General features: G+C 34.3%; 1 protein-coding gene across 4 annotated transcripts in view; it reads left to right on the top strand.

The window, feature by feature from the left end:
- SYT1 (synaptotagmin 1) overlaps positions 1 to 23,307 on the top strand; it is a 470,287-nt gene that overhangs the window by 291,245 nt on the left and 155,735 nt on the right. For all 4 annotated transcript variants that reach the window (XM_036236723.1, XM_036236722.1, XM_036236721.1 and 1 more), the window contains one exon: positions 6,530 to 6,712. In XM_036236723.1, the coding sequence (XP_036092616.1) occupies positions 6,547 to 6,712 (166 nt within the window). In that variant the 5' untranslated portion in view covers positions 6,530 to 6,546. The remainder of the gene's footprint in view (positions 1 to 6,529; positions 6,713 to 23,307) is intronic.

Genomic DNA, 23,307 nt, shown 5'->3' with positions numbered 1-23,307 from the left:
AAGGCAGAGATGAGAAGAGCAGGAGGATTTTGATCAGAGAACAGAGAGGAAAAAGTGAGAGGGGAAAAAGATGGGAGGAGGAAAACCAAAGTGGCTGCGAGAGACTGCAGAGAGATGAGTTTGAAGGGGAGAACACCCATAGCACTTTCTAGAGAGCCACGAACTGGAGATTGTGCAGAGGGTTTCATGAGCATATACTTATTCCATCAACTTGCATATATTATGTACAGCTTTTTGTATGTAAATCAAACATGCATACACAGATAATACTTAGAAAATGTAGCTGGTGAGTATCCAATATTTCCTTCTTCATAACATTCTTCCAAAGACACCTTCAACATAATAATGTATACACCTCTGCAAAGTTTACAATGTGGTATTTGTAGGACTGGGGAGGAACGTTGATTCGTAAAGCTAAGCAAGCCCATTTGTATGCGATTTGCGCAGGTGTTTATGAGAGATACTGCATGAGAACCATACCCCAAGCAAAATTCTCCCTGCGCCTCTTTGGAGACTTTTGTGACTAGATAAATAGGAAAAATCTGGAGGTACCTAAATCTATTATTTTTAAGAGGAAAGAAAAAACCTCAGGAGGCTGTGTGTTACAGTTTTATGAAAGTATGATGCCTGCTGAGTTTCCAGTTGCTCCAAGGTATAAAAAACACCCTTTCATCTCTAACCATTTTATTGGCACTATCGCCAGAAGTCAGCTCTTCTTCACCATGACAGGGACCATATAATCTCTGGCTTCCCTCCTCCTTCTTTCAAGAAAATATATACTGGAGAGAAAATACACCTCGAGCCTGACATTCAAACATCTACAAACTTGTGGGAGATTTTGATAATGCTGCCACATTTCACTTACTGCCTAAGGATCCTTGGGTTCGGAAAGAATTTGAATAAAACTTTTGATGGTAGCTTATTTTTTTTCCAAGAGACTTTCAGAATAGGTGTCATATGTCGGATTCCCTGGGAAGCTGCTCTGAGTCAGACATAGCTTACTGGGGAATGCCAATTCAACAAAGCCATCGGAAATGAACCAAACTGAGACAGGGGGCCTGGCCTTTATACCAGCATCCAATGGTCATTGAATGTGGGATGTCCCTGGGGAAGCGAGCTAAACCCTGAGCAAGGCAGTCCGTGTTAGCCAAGGGTGATTCTTTAGAGAGACCCTTCAGCAATTTCAGGTGGCACTCCCTGAAACTGAGGACCTCCATCCTGAAAAGAAGGGAGGGATGCGCATCATGTCTTATGATTTCCACCTACACCAACAGATGATCAAAGAAAATGCTGATGAAATAAAATCACTACATTCTGCCCTTCACCTCAAAAAATGCATTGTAGCATATTTTGTGATATCTCCCAGACTCTATAATAATTACTCGAAGAGTTACTTTCAGTTTGAGGCATTTCTGCATCAGAATACTTTTTTTAATAATAAATTTTTCAATATTTCTTTGACCTTCTCCTGTTTGCTCTTTAATTTTGCACACTTTTATTACAAAATATAGGACTTAAATTGAGATGGAAATGGTTCTTTCTCTGGAAATCATTATGCATTATGGTAGACTATTTCACTGTGTAATCTGACAAATCTTTATCAATTTGTATACATGGAAATAGACATAATTAAAGTCCTACTAAGTAGAATATATATAAGGGACAGAAGGCAGTTGTTACGGCAACAAAAATCCTGACTTTCCTCATTTTATACCATAAAGTATTTACTTTTAAAATACCTTAAAATTTTTTCTACTTTGTATTTTAATTAGTAACCATTTTGCATATTATATTTACTAAATATGTAGCTAAATCTTTCTTGCTATGTAGCTCTCTACATTACATTTTAAAGTATTTTTTAAATCTGGCATAAAGAAACTCTCTGCGAGATCCCGTTTTCTCAAGAGCAAAATAGTTTTAAAGGTTTTTCTCTTTGTGTAATTTAAAATATCGCAGGTTTATAATATATCAACAATGTATATATACGGAGGTAAGTGAATATTCTACGACTAAGTTAACATTTCTAATCTGTTTATACAAAAGACTTTTTAACATACATTATGTTTCATATTTTATATTTTTCATCTAACACTACTGTATTTCCAAGTTTGTAAATATTTATCTTTAAGATAATTTTCATAACATCATTTTATGGATTACCACAATTTAAGAAGTCTGTTAGGTAATTTCTGGTCTTCTAATAAATAAGTTACTTTAATATTCTTATATCAAATTGTACACCTCAGGTTAATTTTCTACTGTGAATTTCTAGAAAAAGAATGAGTGCTTCTACAGCTTTTGATATGTCCTGTTACTCTAGCCTCTATAACATATTTTTCTAATCTATGATATTTCCCAGTTCTCAGTTTTTTCTACCCTGAACTTCGTATCTACATTTAGACACATTTACAAAGTTATATTATTTCATTGTTATTTTAACGTCCATCTCTTTGACTATTTGTGAAATGAAACACTTGAGGGGGTGGGCAGTCAGGAGAGATTTTACTTCTTTCTTTAAGAACTGTTTGCTCATATTTTTTGTACTGAACTTTCTTCTAGAAGAGAATTTACTTTTTATTCAATAGTATTTTTCTCGTTATATTCCAGGATATTAAATCTCACTTTAACAAGATAAATGACTATACTCTAAACTGTTTCCTATTAGTAAGATGACATGTGTTTTCCATTTACTGGTAAACCAATTCAAAAGAAAATCATAACTACCTTTTCGGTACTGATTTAATTGTTTAATAATACTTAAATGTTATGGGAGTAGTCTAGCAGAATCAGGCTAAAAAATCTATGTAGGACAAATCACTTAACCTCTCCATATCCCAGTTCATTTCTGCAAAATAAAACCAAGTCTCTTTTCAGAGTTGTAATGAGAACTGAAATATTATACTTAAATATCTATGACAGCATTTGGCAGATAGTAGGTTCTTAATAAATGATATCTTTAGTTTTTATTAGCCCCACTTAGTAATATAGTATCTTAGTATGGCCCTTATTATAGTAGCTTTCCAAACTACCAGTCTCAAATTATTAGTGGATTGTGAAACTAATGTACAAAATTAGTTTGGAGGTAAAACTCAAATTTTTTAGTGAAAAAGAATAAAACTGAATATATCAGAATAATTCACACATAATAAGAGCAAGTGTTTTTATGTGAAACTTCTGTATGTAACATGCAGCTGGAGAGAGTGTTACAATGCAGCACAATGTAAAAAGTACTACTTTCAAGTAGCTGCTGAAGTTTTCAGGTTGTAGTTAAACACTCCTTAAAAAAACAAAAAACAAAAAAAAACACAATTTTGTTAGATGCTTATCTCAGTGTGCAATCCCATATTCTACAGTGGCTGAGATGCATAGGTTCTAATTATTACTATATGACTTTGAACAAATTGCATAACCTCTGAATGTCTTAGTTTCCTCACCTGGAAAATGAGTGATAATTATCCTGTCTCAAAGGAGTAGTATGAGAACTATATGATTTCATATATATAAACCACTTCATAGGTACTCAATAACTATCTACTGTAATTTTTTCAAAATGCGTAGAATATAATTTTTTTTTCTGAATAAGCAAACAATGCTATGTGCAATGAAGTGCATAAGAGAATATAGTCATCACCTTAGGCCTGAATAATTAGCTAGTTTTTCCATCTACAAAATGATCCTTCTTGATAAACATCTTATATCCACAAATGGGAGTTTTTAAGAGCCATGTAACTATTCTTAGTTTTGCTGTTTATAATCAATATTATTTCCCAAATATGAAAAAATGAAATATTAAACAATAGATTCACCTTTGTCAATATATTAGATCCTTAATTACCTATTATATTTTTGTATTTTATGAAAGACTTTTTTAAAACTTCCAGATGGTAAACATTAAGTAAAAAGAGCATGTCTATATATTTCTTACAATCTTTTCTTGATTCTTTTTTTAAAAATCAGAAATGATAGGGATAATATCATTAGCTAATAAGAGTTGAAAACTTACAACTTTTACCATTTTTGATGAAACACCTTCCAAGAATACTTTATGTCTGAAAAGATTCTTTGGGGATATTGTAACAACATTTTTTGCTTTCTTTAAAAAAAAAAATACTGAGTAAACTTCAAGTATATTTACTAAATGTTAACTCTAACAAAAGTCCTATTTTTTCTATAGCCTTTAAGATCATTTGACTTAAATGTAGAAATGTTTTCTATTCCATAATAACGCTGGGATAATGTGAAAATATTTAACAACCCAGGTAGCAAAGGACCCAACCCTCTCTGTACGCAAAAGCTGCGAACAACTGTGTAGCCACTCGGAGGTGGCAGCTGACTCTCAGTCAGGATGACCAGCACCAATATCTCACTTCCAGAATGTGAGAAAAATTGAGCTGAAACAAAGACAGCATACCTCTAATTTAATGATGGCACTGTTGTATTTAGCTACTTGTATCTAAAACATCAGTTTCCTTTAAATCTCACAGTAAAACATAATTCCTCAAATATCCTTAAGTGTCCTGTGGAGATAAGTAATAATGCCCATCATATCTGGTGATTCTTACAACAGAGGAACAAATTCATTTTTAGAATACATACATACTAATATTTCATACATATGTATGGTTTTGTGTGTGTAATTTTAGTTTTGCTGACCCACATGAAATATGAAAGTTAAAGTATCATCAATATCAATAGTTTCACATAAGTTATGCTGACCATGCTAATAGTGCTTCACATTTTTGCAGGGAGACAAGATTCTAAGCTAAACAGAATCAGAAAATCAGGAAAAGTTTCTGGAAAGTGACCTCAAATTGGAAAAATATAAAAATGTTCTACTATCTGGAAAATTCTGGGCTGCCAATTACCATTAGGAAGAAAGGAAAGGAGGGATTAAATTGGTTGATTGATCAATAGATGAAACGAACTTACATACTGACATTGTGCTAAATTCTTTGCATAGATTACCTCATTTCATATTCATTAAAACCCAATGTATTTTGTATGATTATTCTCATTTTGCAAACGAAGAAACTGAAGAACAGTGAAGATCTGAACCCACATCTGTCTGATTCTACCCTTTAAGATATCATCAACTACTTGCAGAAAATTAAAAGCTTAAAAAAGAGAACTATTATAAAATAAAAATTGGCTGTGTGTGTATATTAGCTTCAGCTATTATCACCTCCAGAAGATTCAAAAACTCTGGATTATCGTTTAGATTTTAATAATAACCCTACACATGAGATTCTTCTTCTTTCAATTGCACTTCTACTAAACAGATATATATGTATAATTAATTCACAAAAGGTTTGAATTCTGTAGAAATCCTTTGTTGACTTGGTTATCTCCATTTGCTCGCAAACCAAAAGAGCTCTATGGTTCCATTACCTTCCCTGCTGAGATTGTGAAGTCACTTATGCCCAGTCCTACGTGTATTTATCTATGTCTGCCCCAAATCTTGTTCACTCTCTCACCAATGCAGCCTGAAATCTTGTCACACAGCAAAATTATTAAAGTCCAGAATATATTTAGATTGGAGAATATGACTTCAATCACATCCCTTTAGAATACCTCACTTACATTTACAGAGCACTTCACATGTACTAAGAAAAATCTAGGCAGGGCATGTTTCAGTTCTTCATATTTCAAAAGGCAGAAAATTGAGGTCAAATATCTTGTCAGAATTCATTCAGCTAGTGAATATGACTAGAACTAATGTCTTCTGTATTCAAATCTAAGATTTTTTTCGTAACCTTAAGGATTGTTTTTAAATATTTTGGAGATAAACATTTAAAATTATTTAATTAATAAAATAATTCAACACTATATTCAAACTAAATAAACTAACTAGACAAGTTATGTTTCATTATCAATGACTTGGTATATATTTTCAATCATGCCACATGTACAATGGCTTCAAAAATTCACTCAGCAAGACTAGTAAATTATTGAGCAGGGTATTGTTTACAGTAAATGTCAAAAAAAAATGACTGGGGGGAAAACGTACCATCAGTAAATGAGATTCAAGAACTAATTTCCAAGTAATATTTGTTACACCTTATAGTATCAATGCTATAATAGTATTCTTTATAACCATTTTAAAATTCACCAACATTTTAAACATAAATATTTGATCTCTCTTTTCCTTTTAGTAAATACAAAATGTTTTCAGTTTAGAGCATGTATGTTGTCAGCAATAGTTTCATACAAATTTAAATTACAAAATTAAATCTACACCGAAAACAATTGCCTATATAAATAGCTAATAGACTTGACAGTTTCCCCAGTATTGTTGGGAGAGAATGTTTGAGTAACTGTGTCTGGACTTACCTTCGGGGAAAGCATCTCCACTACAGTTCCATAAATATTTCATGAACCAACATAAAGTAATATGCTAATGAGAGACTATTTACCCAGTGAGCAGGTGCACCCTCTGATGTTTTTTTTTTTTTTTTCATCTTTGGTATAACTTTGATGTGGGGTCAGTTAAACCATTTTGAATTATTCTTTTTTGCTTCCCTCCCCTCAGTTTCACCTGAACCTAAAATGGTGAGCGAGAGTCATCATGAGGCCCTGGCAGCCCCGCCAGTCACCACCGTTGCGACTATTCTACCAAATAATGCCACAGAGCCAGCCAGTCCTGGAGAAGGGAAGGAAGATGCCTTTTCTAAGCTGAAGGAGAAGTTCATGAATGAGTTACATAAAATTCCATGTGAGTACTAAATATCGTTGAGTAAAATTAATGGTTGAAAATCACCTCATCCATTGAATAGAAAGCAGAATTCCTCTTAACTATAAACATACATTTGATTTTTTATTATTGGAATGGTAGTATTCCAATAATAAAATGAAATATTCTTGGAAATGAAGTATTCTTATTGTCTTTAAATATACTTTATTAATGAAAATCCAGTTTACAAAAAAACCTGTATCCTGTGTTTAATGTAAGTGGGCTCATTTGTCTTCAGTGTGTTTGTCAAGAATATTAATGTTAATGGATTGTGCTATATTCTAGATTTGTATTTATGAAATTATTGTTTTACTGTAAAAATTATTCTTAAGCAATACCTAAAATGCATGTTCCCAATTGCAAGTTTGATATTCTTTTATTCATTTGTTCATATTTCAAAATATTTTACAGTTTTAAATTTTTTTTTCTTTGTTGTCAGGAGGTATTAAACTATTTGTACCTGTTTATCTGTATGAATGTAGCACTAAGTCCAATTAGTGGCATTCAATTTAAATTTTAAACTACAGGTTGTTTCTTTTTTCTTCAGATTTTAACAGTTACTATGTACTAAACACTTTTCTAGGTGCTGGAAAAATAGGTTTGGCCCTCACAAAACTTATATTCCAGTAGTAGGAAGCAGTAATCACAAAGAGGCAAGTATGTATGGTACATCATATAGTGATAAATGATATAAGAAAAACTAAAGGATAGTGAGATAGGAAAGAAGATAGAGAGTAAAAGGTTATTATTTAGGATGATGAGAGTTGGTTTCCTTTGTAAGTAAACCTCTAAGAAGTTGGGGAGGAAGTTATAGAAACCTAGGAAATGCAGACAAAGGCCCTTAGGCAAGAATCCGCCTAGAACAGCAAGTGTCCCAAGCCATTGTCCCATTCCTGTGTCCCTTTCAGGAGCACTGGAAATCAGACCAAGTGATCAGTCTTCTCCTTGGAGATTTTCTTTTGACCAGCAACCTAAAATAATAGGATATCAGAGAATCTGGGTAACACCTATAGGAATATTATGTTGCTAGCTCTCTCCTTGATTTTATAGGAAAAGAGAAATGAAATATCTAAAATTTTTAAATGGTATGGTAAATAAGTGTTAGAAAAATTGTATCATAAATACAGCCATGCAGTTTTATTAAAAATATGTAACTGTATATTTCACACTTTTATTTAAATCCATCACAATTTTTACCACCTGTGTAACTGAAATTTCTAATGGTATTTATATACAGGGAGCAACACTAAACAAAAATAAAACATATCCCTAAAATCATATTCCTTTAGGAGCATATATTATATAAAGGTGATCACTTTTGCCTTGGCCTAATAGAGTATGACGCTAATGACAGGTAACAAATTAGAATATTAATTGATTTCAGTCTCTGAACTAAATCTTGGCTATCTGGCAGATGTGTTTTTTTGCAAAATTGATAGCAAACAGCTTTAGTCTGTCACTTGAAATTCCCACTTGTGAGAAGAGCAGTGTCACAATGGCAAGGAGTGTGCATGTCATTAGTTGGGTAATCTGCACAGTCCAGCATGGAACGTATTCAAACCAAATTGCCTGATGATAACATCCATAACACCATGGAGCTTAAAATAAAAAAGGAAAACGGAAATGGTAAATGCTGAGCATTTTTATCTTTCAATTCATTCTGCACACTGTTATCTAAATGAAGCAGGCAAGGTTTCTCAGAATGTTTCTTTATTTTGCAACTTTGATTTTAATATGACTAGGGCTATGGTTGGTTTGTAAAGCATGAACTTGTGTCATCAGAATAGCTGTGATTAAGGTTTTGATATTCATGAGCTTCTTGAAGTAGAGTGCACCTTTCCTAAAGCACAGTAAAAAAAACAAATAGCCAGAACCTGACTCAGTCCAGAATAAGAGTAAGTGGACTAAGGGTAGTTGTGTAATTCATGCAGAAATCCTACTGTGTAGACTGTTTAATATACGAATTTAAAACATAAGCTCTAGTCACAGGCTACATGGGTCCAACTCTTAGCTCCACTACATACTACCTCTGTGACCTTAAGAATGTTACTTCACCTTTCTGTGTATCAGTTTCTTTCTGTAGAAAATAGGGACAAAAATATTATCTCCATCATAGGCTTGTTGTATAAAGGCATCAATGCATATAAAGTGTTTAGCAGACTGTCTGGCACAGAGTAAGCATTCTATAAATGGTAGCTATTATTAAACTCAAGCTGTCATTTTTAACAAGTCTATTTCTATCTTATAAAAGCCCTCTATTCAGGTCAGAAAGACACCCAAATTAAGAAAATTTCAGAAACTTCGCAGCCAAATATATATGCATTGCATTCTTTAAACACACTCCAACAACGCCTGTTCTAGGAAAGACAAATTTCCTCTTGTGTTTCTTCTTCCCGTAATCTCCTCTAATTTCCCTTTTTTAAAAAAAAAAAACTGTAATTTCATTTCCTTATGACCTCATTCCTTTTAGCCCATACATATGCTTAAGGTTCACATATCTTAACTTGCCTAGTGAAATTCCATGTACGCTAAATGTTTAAGAAATGTTTTCCTTTCATTCTCTAAGCTTTTCTTCTCCTTGCCTTATCTTCTGTCAATGGCCATCCTCTTTTCCTCTTTCATATCTACAACAAACAGACTGAAAAATGTAACCTAAATTCTGACATGTTTCTTCAGCTCAGCTTTTTGCACTGACATCCATCCTTCAAGCAGTGTGAAAATCATTTTAACTAAGTCACTAGGTACTTTTTGATCCACAATTATGAGGGTCATTATCAAACTTCATTAGGTCTGATGTTTCTACAGCCACCATTATCTGAAACCTCTTGATTTCCAGTACTCTACTCCCATTTCCTCGTCTTCCTTCCTTTCTTCATTCTTTTTCAGTGACTGGTCCTCCTTTTTCATCGACTTTCCTTCAAGTGGTAAAGGTCCTTGTTTACAGGGTTCCATTTTTAATCTTATTCCATTCTTATTCTACATGCACTTTCACCTAGCCATTTGATTACAAAATCACACTATCATCCTTGTCACCCTGATATATTTCACTTCCAATTCTATACCTGCATTTGTTAATTCTCCTCCTGAAAAACCTCTAAAACTAGCCAGTATATTCACAATCTACGCTTTTCTTTTATGCTTTTCTCTCTTCCTGGACTCCCTTTCCCAATAACCCTGACACATTCTTCTTTTTCAAGAACTCATTCAAATGTTATCACTTGTCTGAGAAATTTCATCATTTCCCAAAACAAAATTATTTGAGTCTTCCTCCAACTCTTCAAAGCTCTTCATTAAATGTCTTGGTTATCTGGTTTTGGTTTATTTTGTCGTGCTTTGCCTTTCTCACTGAAATATAAATTCTTCAGAGGCAGAGATAATTTCTTCATGTATTTTTATCTCCCATATTTTGGAAGTATCTGACATCATGCTAGAAACAACTATATAGCTATCACCATGTTGCAAATATTAACATTATACCAAACACAGTGATTCTTGTGCCATGCTTGGAGAAACTGATGTAGAAAGCAGTTTTCACACCTTTTTAGTTAAGAATCCCTTTGTTTAAATGAAAAGAGGAAAAAAAGAAACCCATATAAAAGCAAATCAGAGCGGCTGAGGTGAGTTGTTTCTTTCTCACTCACCCTCTCTAGATACTCATATCTGTAGTTCTAAAGATACCTGGCTGTATGATGCAGTTTGAAAGCAGTGGCCTGAAAAGAAGATTTATCAGTGTTATCTCTCTTAGCAATAGCCAGTGAAACTTAACAACCAGTAGTAATGAGTTGGGTAAATATGGCACAAGCAAATATTCATCGATGAGCAAAACTGCTGTCCAGTAGCTTTGGTTTCCCTCATGTAGCTGCAGAATGAACATAATATAATTGTATTCCAAGTCATTGCTATACATTAACAATGGTTATTGTAATGATCAACAAAGGTTACTGAGCGCTTAGCATGGAAGTATCTGCTATGCATTCTGTAAAGTCAGCCTCCATTCTGCCTTGTAAAAACTCTATTAGATAAGAACAATTATTATCCCCATTTTACAGATAAGAAATCTGAGGCTTAGTAAAGCAAGTGACTTGCCCACGGAAGTTACATATGGTGCAGGTTGTACAAGCAGGGATGTGTCAGGAAAAATTTTGCAGTTTAGCAATTATGCCTCAACAGAATATCACAGAGGCTGCAAATGACCTTTATCATTCCTTAACACAACTGACCTGAAACTATTAGAGTTCTATGTATCTGTTCAGAGAGATCAGTTGATATTTCATATTTGTCTTTTGGTATTTGTTTTAAATGACTGAATACTCAGAACATAAGTTTAATACTAATTCAGTGTTTTGTATTTATTCACTTTATGTTTTTGCATTTTTGTTGCACTCACTTACTCTAGTAGATTGTCATGTGAATAACTCATTACAACCTATGTAGTAATAGTTACATTTTGTTTCCTTGTATCAGTAAACTGTATATGACTCAGCTTCAGCTGTCATCTGTTGACTTAACTCTTCTCAATTCAGAAAAGCATTGGCTAAAATGCTAAGCATTATTATTCACTGTCAACCTCTACTAACTTGAAATCTCTTTAAGATAAAATTTACAATACTGATAAGTTATTTTCAGAGAAATTGCTTTGCAATGTTGAGTGACTTCATCACTGCAACACTGAATCAGTCTTTTAGGACAAGGACACTTAGAGATAAAGGTGTAATTTATCACAGCACAATGTAGTGATTCAGGCTTACATTCTATGAATATATATTCCATTTTATTTATTTAATCTTCAATATGTGTGTGTGTGTGTCTGTGTGTGTGTGTGTGTGTGTGTGTGTGTGTTTTAAGAGTTACCATTAAGAACTTAATCCTATGGCTGAAAGTCAGTTTGGTTCTAAATAGAGTTGGCACTGTCAACTACAGTATATTGTGAATACTCTTGGGGCCATTTTTGGTGAGCAAAAATATGGCTGTGAGGGGAAACTTCTGGCATTTAGAAGCCAGAGGGGCAGGCACCTTGCAACATGTGAAAGTTCCACAAAATAAAAATTGCCCCGCATTCTGCACAAATTTCAAAATATCCATAGACCATACATATAGAAGAAAACCATGTTTATAATTACTCGAACCTAAAACTTTTTGTCATATGAACACAAAGTATTTTTGCATAGCTTTAATATAAACTGAAGAGTCTAATTTTATTCTAAAGTTCATCTAACCTCTGACATTCCATTTTCTCCTTACTTTTTGAAAATCTTCTGGTTGTCTTCTCTAAATCTTCTAGTATAATTGTGCCTGAAGACTTTCATACAACACAAATTATTTCATCAAAAATTACTTTTTTATTTCCCTTTTAGGTTATAGTTAGCATATTTTATTGATTTGTAAAGCTTATATGTGTAGGTATGTTGCGTTATCTTTTATTTACATTCAGTGAGTAAAATGAATATTATAAAACCTTTGTTATAAATTGAGGCATTGTGGATAATACTGATTGTAAAGAACAAGTGTGCAATTTGACCTTATCAACATCATATATTCAATGTGGAGACCTAACAAAAAGAATACGCACTGATATTGTGTTTCAGGAAGGTTGTTCAAATATGTCCTTGAATTTTATTTCTCCCTCTTAGAAGCCCGTTATGCAGAAAATTCCCCCAAGAAATTCATGCCTTTAAAATGAACTAGTGTTGAGAGATTTTATAAACTTCTAAAGCATTGGTAATGCAAAGTAACAGTAAGCACATAAAACTACCAAGTGAATCAAGATCTCAGGGAAGAGTTTCTAAAACTTATTTTGCTACATGACATTAGCATTCCAAAGATATTAAGTAAATACACCTGAGAAAAATAAGGGAGTGAACCATATTTTGGACATATATTGAAAAATAGCTCAGAAATTACCTTGCTGATCTACTATACACATATACAAATATATTTTCTAAAAGCTTTAAACCTTGATTCTTCACCACATAACAGCTGCATGTCAAAATACAGGCTACATCTTCACTAAGGGAAGCCTGACTGCAAATACAAACCCTTAGGAAAACAGAATGAGAGACGCTGAGAGACTGCTGTTTTCTCCTCTTACTAATGACTATGTAGATCTTTTATTGCATTGCTGACCTGTCAGGTTTGTGTCAGTTTCTACTGAATTGGATAAAGAATTTAGAAGCAGAAACCAGAGGGAAACTATGTGATGTAGCATTATACTATTAGTATTCGGCTTTATTTTTCTTTGTTTTGATTTTCGTTTATGAAAATACTATAATAAAGGGATCAAACTGGATATCTTCTGAGTCCACACGCGTCCCCAGTCTGTCTTTTAAGTGAACTTAAACTTTGAAATGAAGATTAAGTAGGTACTGGTCCATTTAAAGTTTTCCTCAGCAACCAACACTTTTCTTTTTTAACTGCTATCCTCATGAAATTTCAAAACTACTTGAGCTTTCTCCCTTTTTCTTTTCTCTTTCAAGTTTTTTACACATACAAGTTAAAAACAAAAAGGGCCAGGGGCAATATACTACAAATAGTAGAAATATATTTGACTGATAAATATGCTGTTTACTAAAAGTAGTGTGTAGTTGTATACAGAAACAGAAAAGATCCAGGATCTCGGTGTAATAAACATTATTAATTGACTGACGAACAGTGATCAATGTCTTGAAAGTAAAATTTTATTGTAATAATTTAATTTTCATAAGGACTTGGATAAGATTCTTTAAAATTGGTAAATTACAGTGTCTTAAAAATATTGTTACTATAATCATGTAACTATTGCCTAAATTCTCTGGTACAGTATCCCTAAATATTAGCACTTTGTCCAAAATGCTGTTAACTACTTATGCCATTACTACCGTATGACCTTGGGCAAATATTTAATCTCTCTGGGAAGGTGTAAGAAGTAAAGTATTAATATACATAAAATGCTTAAAACAATGTCTAAAATATAATGTTGACCACAAAGTTTAGGCTTCCATATTTATATAGTACCTACTACGTGCTAGGCTGTGTATTCCATGCTTAAGAATGAAACATAATTTTAACTTGTTCCTAGACCTCAATGGCATTACAGACTCAGAATGTTTCTGCCAGAAAGACCTCTAAATTAAAATGTTTTAGCAAGACATCAATGGCTGTTTATAAAATGATATGATGTGGTTCTTGCATAAGTTCTGCCTCGCCTGCCACTGTTTGCCCTCAGCTAGACTGAATCTTTAGGGGTTACTGAATTTATTATCTAAAGTGTTCCATGCTTTCACGTCTTCGTGCAAACTCTCTCCTTTGCCTGAAATTTCTTGCTTGCCACGGTTTATCTAGCTGCGCTATTTCTAGTTATCCCTCAGAACGCTCCTCTTTATTAAAGGTCTCTGTCCTCATACTACCAACCTCCTATCTATTGATCAGCAATTCTCTCTCTGTAGTAAGTCTATACTTTACATATGTTTATATTTTAAATTTTTATTTTACTTGTGTTTTCTCTCTTAATACAAAACAAACACGTAAGACCAGAATGCTGTCATTTCATCTTTGTGTCTCCAGGCCCAGCACAAAATTTGGCTCATAGGCAGAATTATTAGTCTACTTTGTCCCTAATAATCATATTACCAAAAAAAAAAGGGGGGGGCCTTTTGCACATATATACAGAGAACAGATTTGTGGTTGCCAGCAGCATGGGGTGGGGGAATTTGAAACGGGTGATGGGTCAAAAGTACAAACTTCCAGTTTTAAAATAAAAAGTGCTAGGCATATAATGTGCAGCATGGTGACTAGAATTAATAATACTGTATTGTATATTCGAAAGTTGCCAAGAGAGGAGACCTTAAAAGTTCTCATCACAAGAAAAAAAAATTGTAACTATGTGTGGCGATAGATGTTAATTGGACTTACTGTGGTGATCATTTTGCAATATATACTAATATCGAGTCATTATGTTATACATACAAAACTAATAAAGTTGTATGTTAATTATAATTCATTTTTTTTTAAATGGCTTCTTAAAGGATCTTACTGGAAAGGGATGATGATAATAATCAAAAGCAAAACTTATCATCACACTGGACTGAAGGTGGACACCTCCCACAGACATTTTGATCTTCCTCAACCACTCAGCACTGAGCAAACCACCTTTTCTCTTTCTCCCTCTCCTTCGATTTTTCTCTCCATTTCCTCAGACTTTCTTTATAACCTTGTCATCTACTGTTTCTTACCTCATTGCCTGTGCTGAATAAAAATGTTCCTTTTTTGCTTTATTCTCTTTGGCCTGGTGACAACTCAGTTTAGCACTGAGATACGAGCAGCCACCGAACTGGTCATCAGAGTAAACAGTTCCCTCACAAGCATTTTTACACAAGTGGAGAGCCGGAACTTAGTACTAGTTTCATCCTTAGTTTTAGAAAATAATATATTGTTCTAGCATGCCCATGAAACAGGCTGAACTCATTTTGTATACAATTGCTATACGACACAGTCGAGTGTCCTGTGCTTTCTCTGAGTAAGTTCTAGGATTGCTGCAAGTGTTGTGTTACACAGCAGCTTTTCCTGCAATGGGCACTTTTGTGAGGTTTTCCTTGGTGAGAAGCTATTCATAGGAAACTTGCACGAATTTCTCTTTTTTACTTTATCTGCCATACAAAGCACAGCAGTTTAGTCTTTCACTTACTTCTGTTGCTGATAATGCCACGACTGCGGATATCTTTTGGAGTGGTGCTTCAGAATGGTCTTGCCAGGCATTTTCTGCCCACATTAATTGGAACTGTTCCATGTCACCTCGCCTTTCCACAGCTGCTGTCATCATGCACCTTTCTTTTCCAGGCCTGCTAATGTGGCTCTAATGCAATTTACCTGGCTGCTTTCCAGGTCCTCATCAGTAGAGAATCTATTTTGCATTAAGTAGTCTTCAGCTATAACAGCAATGCTTCCAATGTGAAAACCTAAGGAAGTCTGAGTTTGATAATCTTTCTGAAAGCTGAGCACTGCCATGATTTTACCAGTGCTTCAGTTATTGGAAAACATATAAACGGTTTCCCAAAGTCAATTCTGCTGCTTTTATCTTCCTTCGGCACTTGATGCACCTTTGCTTCTATCTGGATCACTTGATTTGGCCATTCACTCAGTAGGGACACTTTGAACTATACGTACAAGGCAACCCATGCCATGATACTCTCTTCTCCCCTGGTTTCTGATATTTTATACTTAAATTCTCCTTCTTTCTTTCCGAGTGTTCTTTCTCTTTATCGCTGGCTCTTCCAATCGCTTACAAGCATGTGTTTTCCAAGGATCTGCCTCTGGCATCCTTCTACCTCTATGATTTCATTATAATTTCAGGATTTCTTATACTACGTTTATATAAAACTCGAAGTTCAATCCCTAGCCATGATGTCTCTATGGAGGGGCCCCCTTTTGTTAAATTAACTTCACTAAGAATGGTTTGTATATAATAAGATGTACCCATTATAAATGTATAGTTCTGTGCATTTTCACAAGTATATGCATTGTAATAATAACTTCAAAAATTCGCTTCTCATTCCTTTCCATCAATCCTGCATTGATTCCAAGCAAAAATTGATCTGCTTTTTGTCACTATAATTTACTTTTGACTGTTCTAGCATTTCATGATAATAGAGTCATGCATGTGATATCTTTTGAATCATCATAATATCTTTGAAATTCGTCCATGGTCTTATATGTATCAGTAGTCTATTCCTTTTTATTGCTAAATAATATTTCATTGTATGGATATTCACAAAATGCTTATCTATTAGACATTTAGGTAGTTGTCAGTTTGTGGCTCTTAAGAATAACACTGCTACAAATATTTTTGTGCAAGTTTTTGAGTGGATATATGTTTATGTTTTCATTTCTCTAGGGAAGTACCTAACTGTGGAATTGCTAGGTGGTATGGCATATTTATTTTATTTTTAAAAACAGTTCAACTGTTTTTCTAAAGTAGTCATATTATTTACAGTCCAAGAGCAATATATGAGACTTCTAATTGTTCTATGTCCCTACCAAGTTAAAGCTATAACCTTTCTAGAAGAAAACATAGTAGATAACTTTATGACCTTGATGTAGACAAAGGTTTTCTTAAATGTACATTAAAACCATTAACTATATAAAATTGACTAATTATATTTTTTTCCAAAAGTAAATATTTATGCTTTCAAAATGCAACATTAAGAAAATAAAAATACAAATCACAGACTGGGAGAGAATGCACACAATACATATATTTGACAAACAAGTTGTTTCCAGAATAAATAAATATACATGTCACTTCTTACAAGCAAATACAAAATACAAAATATATATTACTTCTTACAAATACAAAAGTGAGCAGAAGATTTGAACAGAGACTTAATAAAAGAATATAAGAATATACATGGGACTGATAAGTTCATGTAAAGATATTCAACATTTTTGGTCATTAGGAAATGTAATTTAGAACTACACTGAATACTATTTTAAAGTTCTCTTTAATATTTATTCACTTATATATGCCATTCGTGATTGAAATTCCATATATCCAAAACTAAACTCATCTTTGTGCACGCGCGCACACACACACACACACCCTCCTCTACCCTGAAGCTCAAAACCCTAGCATCATCTTTGATTCTTCTCAATTTTTTGCCCTCATTGTCCAACTAGTTAACAAGTACTATCACCTCATTCTTGGTTGTCTCTCTCCTCTCCATTCCCACTGCCACTGCTCTACACAGGTCCTCATCTATATAATTATCAGAGCCTGAGAGATCTTCCCACAACCATTTTCCACTGTTGGCTAATTCATTGTACATAAAACTTTCATATGATTCTTCCTGGAGCTCAGCTCTGAACATGCAAATCCCTTGCTCAGAAATCTTCAGCACTTCCCCCTTAGCTGGCTTTTGAACTTCCTTGTAAGCAAGACCTTCTGTAGTCTAGCCACAATCTACCTATCTTTCAGCTTTTGTGAAATAAACTATTTACTTCCACAGAGACATCTCTTCACTTCCCGCTTTTATATCTTAATGCACTGCATCTGCAATGCCATTCTCCCCATCTCTGCATATCCAAGTCTGCCATCCTAAAAGATAAAGGGCTCAGTTCAAATGCTAGCTCTTCTATAATCCTGCTCCTGAACATCCACATTTCTCTTTTAATACACTTATTGTCTTCCACTATGTAATAGTATTATGCTCGTAGTATTTTCCTTACTAGACTTTAAACTTTTAGAAGATAGCCTTAGAGTTTGGCCCATTCCTTCATATTCTAGACATAGGCTATATGCCTTCAAAGAATGAGTAGTCAATAAATATGTATGGCATGGATGAATGGCCAAAATAAAATAAGTTATCATTCTCATAATCTAATAGGAGAGATAAGATATGTGGAGAAATAATAATATAAGATGGCGATGCATGCTGAAACTTAAATATATAGAGGAGGCATCAAAGATGAGACTGGAAATGTAATTTGGTATTAGGTTAGAGAGGCCATTAATATCAGGCTAAGGAGTTTAGACTATTTAATAGTTAAAGAGGAGCCAGGAACCATTCAAAATATTTAAACATGGAAGTAAAGTAATTATAGTTTTGTTTTAGAAATGTCAATCTGACAGCAGTGTGTGAGTAGGCTGGATTGCAAGGAGAGAGCCAGGAGAGGGGGACAAATTATGAAAGAGGCAGTTGAAGGAACCCTAGAGATAATGAAAGCCTAAATTGCTCTGGAAAGGAAAGCACAGATGTGACAGACTCTGTGAACATGCAGTTGACAGGCACTGCAATTGCATCTAAGGGTGTCTAGGCAAAGGAAAATGTACAATAATTTCAGAGAAGCTGCATAACCATTTAAGGGTCACACCTTGTAGGAAATGAAGAATGCAAGAGAAAGTTCAGCAATTGGAAATTGAGGTTTGGGGATTGAGCTCATTTAACTTCAGGTTGTGAAAGTGGATAGTTGTCATTAGTAAGAACGTATGGGGTAGGGGGCATCAATGATAAGTTCCTAAAATATAAAACTATTGGATGAGTAGAGAAATTGACAAAAGGATAAATGAGCTGTCAGAGATTAGTAGGTAGAACAGAAGTATAGAGTGTCATAGAAGCTAAGTAGAAAGTTTCTGAGAAACAATAGTCAACTTAATTCAGAAAAGTTTGTTGACTGCACTACTTGAGGTATGGGACAAACTAAACTGACGAAAGCATACAATCTGCCCTTAGGGTGTTTCAGTCTAGCCGGGGAGAAGAAGCAGGCATCATCGTCACCATTACCAATGTTTTCTGAGCGACTCGTAGTATATATTAAATTATGATTTGACCAATTGTTCCTCATAACAACCCTGTATTTACAAACCTAACTTTATAGGGGAGTAAACAGTCTCAAAGATATTAAGCAAAACATACTTTGGTACAGGACATGATGAAATAAGTATCAACGAGAAACACAAGTAAGCAAGGCACAAAGAAGACAGAAATGAATTACAGAAGGAGTTAAGAGGTGTCCTCGAATTATGCTTTGAACAGAATGATTTGCATAACCAAAGAACTGATAGAAAGGCTTTTCAAACTGAATAACATGAGCTGTTCAATATGAATTGTTGGTGCCATCGCAGAGTTTAATGGTTAACAATTTGGTTGGTGTGATTAGATTGTAGGATACATTTACTGATATGGTTGGAAGAGAAAGCATGTGACCCCATCTTTGAGGAAATTTAATGTTTTGCTAAACAGGTCATACTTCATTCTGTAGATTGTTATAAGCCTTTATGAGATTTAAGGAATAGAGTGTGATCCAGCTAATTTTTTTTTTTTTTTTTTTTTTTTTTTTTTTTTACCATGAGAAGAAATAATTAAGGATATAAACATCCAGGCATGGCAGATGCTACAAATAGATCATGGAAGATTATGTCTGAGAAAAGATCAGTGGATTTAGAGCTCTTTATTGACCTTGGAAAGCCTTGTTTCATTAGAGACCTGGAATCAGAAGCCAGCTTTCAGGGTGAGGTAAGGAGTTAAGAAGTGAGAAAAGTGGAGTGAGAAAGCAAAAGCAGTGAGTGTTAACTGTTCTCTCCCGTGAGAGTACAAACAGAATTAAAGCTCATGCACTTAGGAGGAGGAAGGAAAATTGGATAAGTGCTGAGGTAGTTACAGAATAAGATGAAAGGAAATTGGTTGTGTTACCATAGGCCAAGCTTACTCTTTCCTGGCTACTCCCTAGTACCACCACATATCCACACCTCTGGTGTCACAAACCTCTCGTATTCTTTACAAAAAAAAAGTTACTTGGGAACCCGGGACAAAGAGTGATCACAGTTCTTTGATAGCTTAAGCATTAGATACTCTTTCGGATACATTCAAATATCTAATTCACTTTAACTATAAAGTGTTTCTCAGACCATCTACCAACATATTTTCACAATTTTTCCTGCTTTCTTGATCCATCTCCCTGTTCTTGAACATTCCATAGGTCTCATGCTTATGGCACTTGCCAATTTAATTATGTTAGAGCTGTTTGTCTTATTCTTTCAGATTAGTCTAACTTCTTTGGGACCAGAGATGGACTTTCTCATATATATTGCTCCTATAGAGTAGATACTAAATAATTACTTATTAATTTTGGAGACTATGATTTACTATTATACATATATGCCAAAAATTGTTTGTAGAGAGGTATTAGTTTTCTATGCCTATGTAAAAGCTTACAACAAACTTAGTGGCTTAAAACAATACACATTTATTATATCAGTTTACTTGGATCAAGAATTCAAACACAGTTTAACTGTGCTCTCTGGTCAGGGACTCACAAGACTACAATCAATGTGTTAACCAGACTACAGAAGAAGGACTCAGGACACTCGAAGTTTCTTCTAATTTTTGGCAGAAATTTGGTTCCTTACAGTTGTCAGACTGAGACCCTCAGTTCCTAGAGGCACCCATAGGCAGTTTTCAACAACATGGCAGTTTTCTTCTTTGGGGCAAGCAGGAGAACTTCTCTCTTACCTCAGGAAGAGCCAATTCCCTCTAGAAGGGCTTTCACCTGATTAAGTCAGGCACACCCAGAATAACCTTCCTTTTAATTCAAAATCAACTAATTTTGTACCTGATGTACATTTTCAGATCAGTTCATCTTTGCCATATAAAGAAACTATCATATCGCAGGTTTTCTTCACGATCAAGGACGGGGGATTATGTAGGATGTGTACACAAGGAGTGCTGAGGGGGGTAGGGAAACTCTTGGGAGTCGTCTTAGAATTCTATTACCACAGATAAGGAAAGGGAAAGAGGACATATGGGAGAGAGCCAAAGAAGTCTTTCTTAAAAGACAGGAGAGATTTTTTTCTTTAATATCAATTTTTACTATACACATTTAATTAAGAGCATTTGAATTAGAAAGTATCACTCATTCTTATTTTGTTTTTTTCTCCTTTCTGGTGACGTTTCACGATAACTACAAATATAATTTTCACAGGGTTAGCAGCAGCACAGTTTTAGTAGTGAGATGTTACAGTGCAGGTTCTTTGGTGTCTAAGCAATGTTAAAGAGTATGAAAGCTAAAGCCATTTGCTATTCATAACTCTCAGTCTGACAAATCCTTCAACAGTTATATTTTGATACTGGTATTGAGTTCTTATCAACGGGTTTCAGGATGTCTGCAAAAACACCAGAGATCTTTGGTTGGAGATACTGTTCCAATTTCAAACTTTTGCTTTAAAAAAATTAAGTGGAGTTTCTTAGTACGAAATCCTTGGTTGGAGATACTGTTCCAATTTCAAACTTTTGCTTTAAAAAAATTAAGTGGAGTTTCTTAGTACGAACTCAGATATAGCAGTTGGAATTGTAAGCTACTATGTATGTGCTCTATTCAATGTGATTAGAAATTCTAAGTTTGATACGTGTTTTAAAATGATTATGTGTTATGAGTTCCTAATATCTACTTTATAAGAAATATGTATATGAAGAAAACTATGGGGGAGACTACTTATTTTAAAAGGTGGAGTGCATGTATTAGTAGTAACATACCAGTAGCTGTGTCTGTAACATGCTTCATATTCTTATAAGGAGTGAGGTTTTGTTTAGTTTTTGTTTTTTGTTTTTTTAACTATCAATTGGTAAGAAAATCCTATGAGGAGAGAGTCCAGAAAAAAAGAATATTGTTTAATGAGGCTTGTTTTCACACTGGCAACTTTTAAATATTTTTTTCCAAAACATAAAATTTCATGATTTTAGAAAGCAGAATAATTAAATAGAAAATAAGTGCAGTTGGTAGGAGAAAAAAATAATGTATCTACATTAAGAAATTACAAATATATGTTTTAAATGCAAAAGTACATAGCAGGTATTGTGGATTAAATTGTATCTCCCCAAAAAAGATATGTGGGTTGAATTTTATCTCAGAAAAAAGGATATGTTCAAGTCCTAACTCCTGGCACCTGCGAATGTGACCTCATTTGAAAAAAAAAAAAAAAAAGAGGTCTTTGAAAATGTAATCAAGTTAAGATAATGTCATACTAGAGTAGGGCAGTTCTTAATCCAAAATAATTGATATCCTCATAAGAAGAGGAGACATAGAGAGAACACCCTGTGACAACAGAGGCAGCGATTGGAGTTATGTCTCTACAAACCCAGAAACGCCCAAGATTTCAAGCAACATCAGAGGTTAAAAAAAAGCATGAAACAGATCTTTTCCATGGCCTTCATAGAGAGTATGGCCTAGCCAATACCTTGATTTTGAACTTCTAGCCTCAAAACCTGAGAGAATAAATATTTATTGTATTAAGCCACCCAGTCTTTGTTAATTTGTCTCAGCAGCTCTTAGAAATGAATATGGTGGGCAAGTTGCTTAAGAATCACCTGAGTCTGAATGAACGTTTAGATCACTTTTCCATCTCTACTCAAGGTCATTCCCAACCACCTCTCTTCAGGGAGAGAGTGTTACAACAAGATGAAGGGAACGGGGAAGAAGCCAGAGATCTCATCTATTTCATCATCTTCCCTCAGGGTGTTCCAAATAAAAGGAAATCAGGCGTCTTTGTATAGCTATACAACAAATACATTCTCATTTCTTTCATTTACCAGTATTTTTGATGTTCTCACCAGCTGTTAAAAGATATCAGAAGTTACAAACCAGCAACTTATGTGAGACAACTTATGAGACAGGAGTGGATTTTCTTATAGTTAAACTTTACAATATTGTTTTTAAACATTCTTAGCATAGAATATACTGCTGGGATATAAAGAGTATAATAAAAAGCAGCAGAAGCATAATCAATGATTCACAACTCTTCACTGAGACATATGGGGAATGACTGCATGTGAGGAAAAGTAAGACTTTGTCCACAGGTACTTTTGCCCAGAGGGACCTCTCTCATGTGTGAGCTTATAGGAACGCTGCTTTTTGCATTATTGCTCATAATAGCCACCATTTACTGAGTGTGTATCCAGTAATCCACAGGCACCGTGCATTATCTCATTTATTTCTTACAACTTTATGAAGTAGATGTTAGTATTACCCCCAGTTTGCAGATAAGGAATTGAAAGTTAGAGAGATTTAACAAACGAGATCATTCAACTGCTAAGCAGCAGCAGAGGCTCAAACCT

Source organism: Rousettus aegyptiacus, unplaced genomic scaffold (assembly GCF_014176215.1).
Source record: "Rousettus aegyptiacus isolate mRouAeg1 unplaced genomic scaffold, mRouAeg1.p scaffold_m13_p_2, whole genome shotgun sequence".
In the NCBI taxonomy this organism is placed as follows: Eukaryota; Metazoa; Chordata; class Mammalia; order Chiroptera; family Pteropodidae; genus Rousettus; species Rousettus aegyptiacus.
This window is presented reverse-complemented; position numbering and strand designations above follow the sequence as displayed.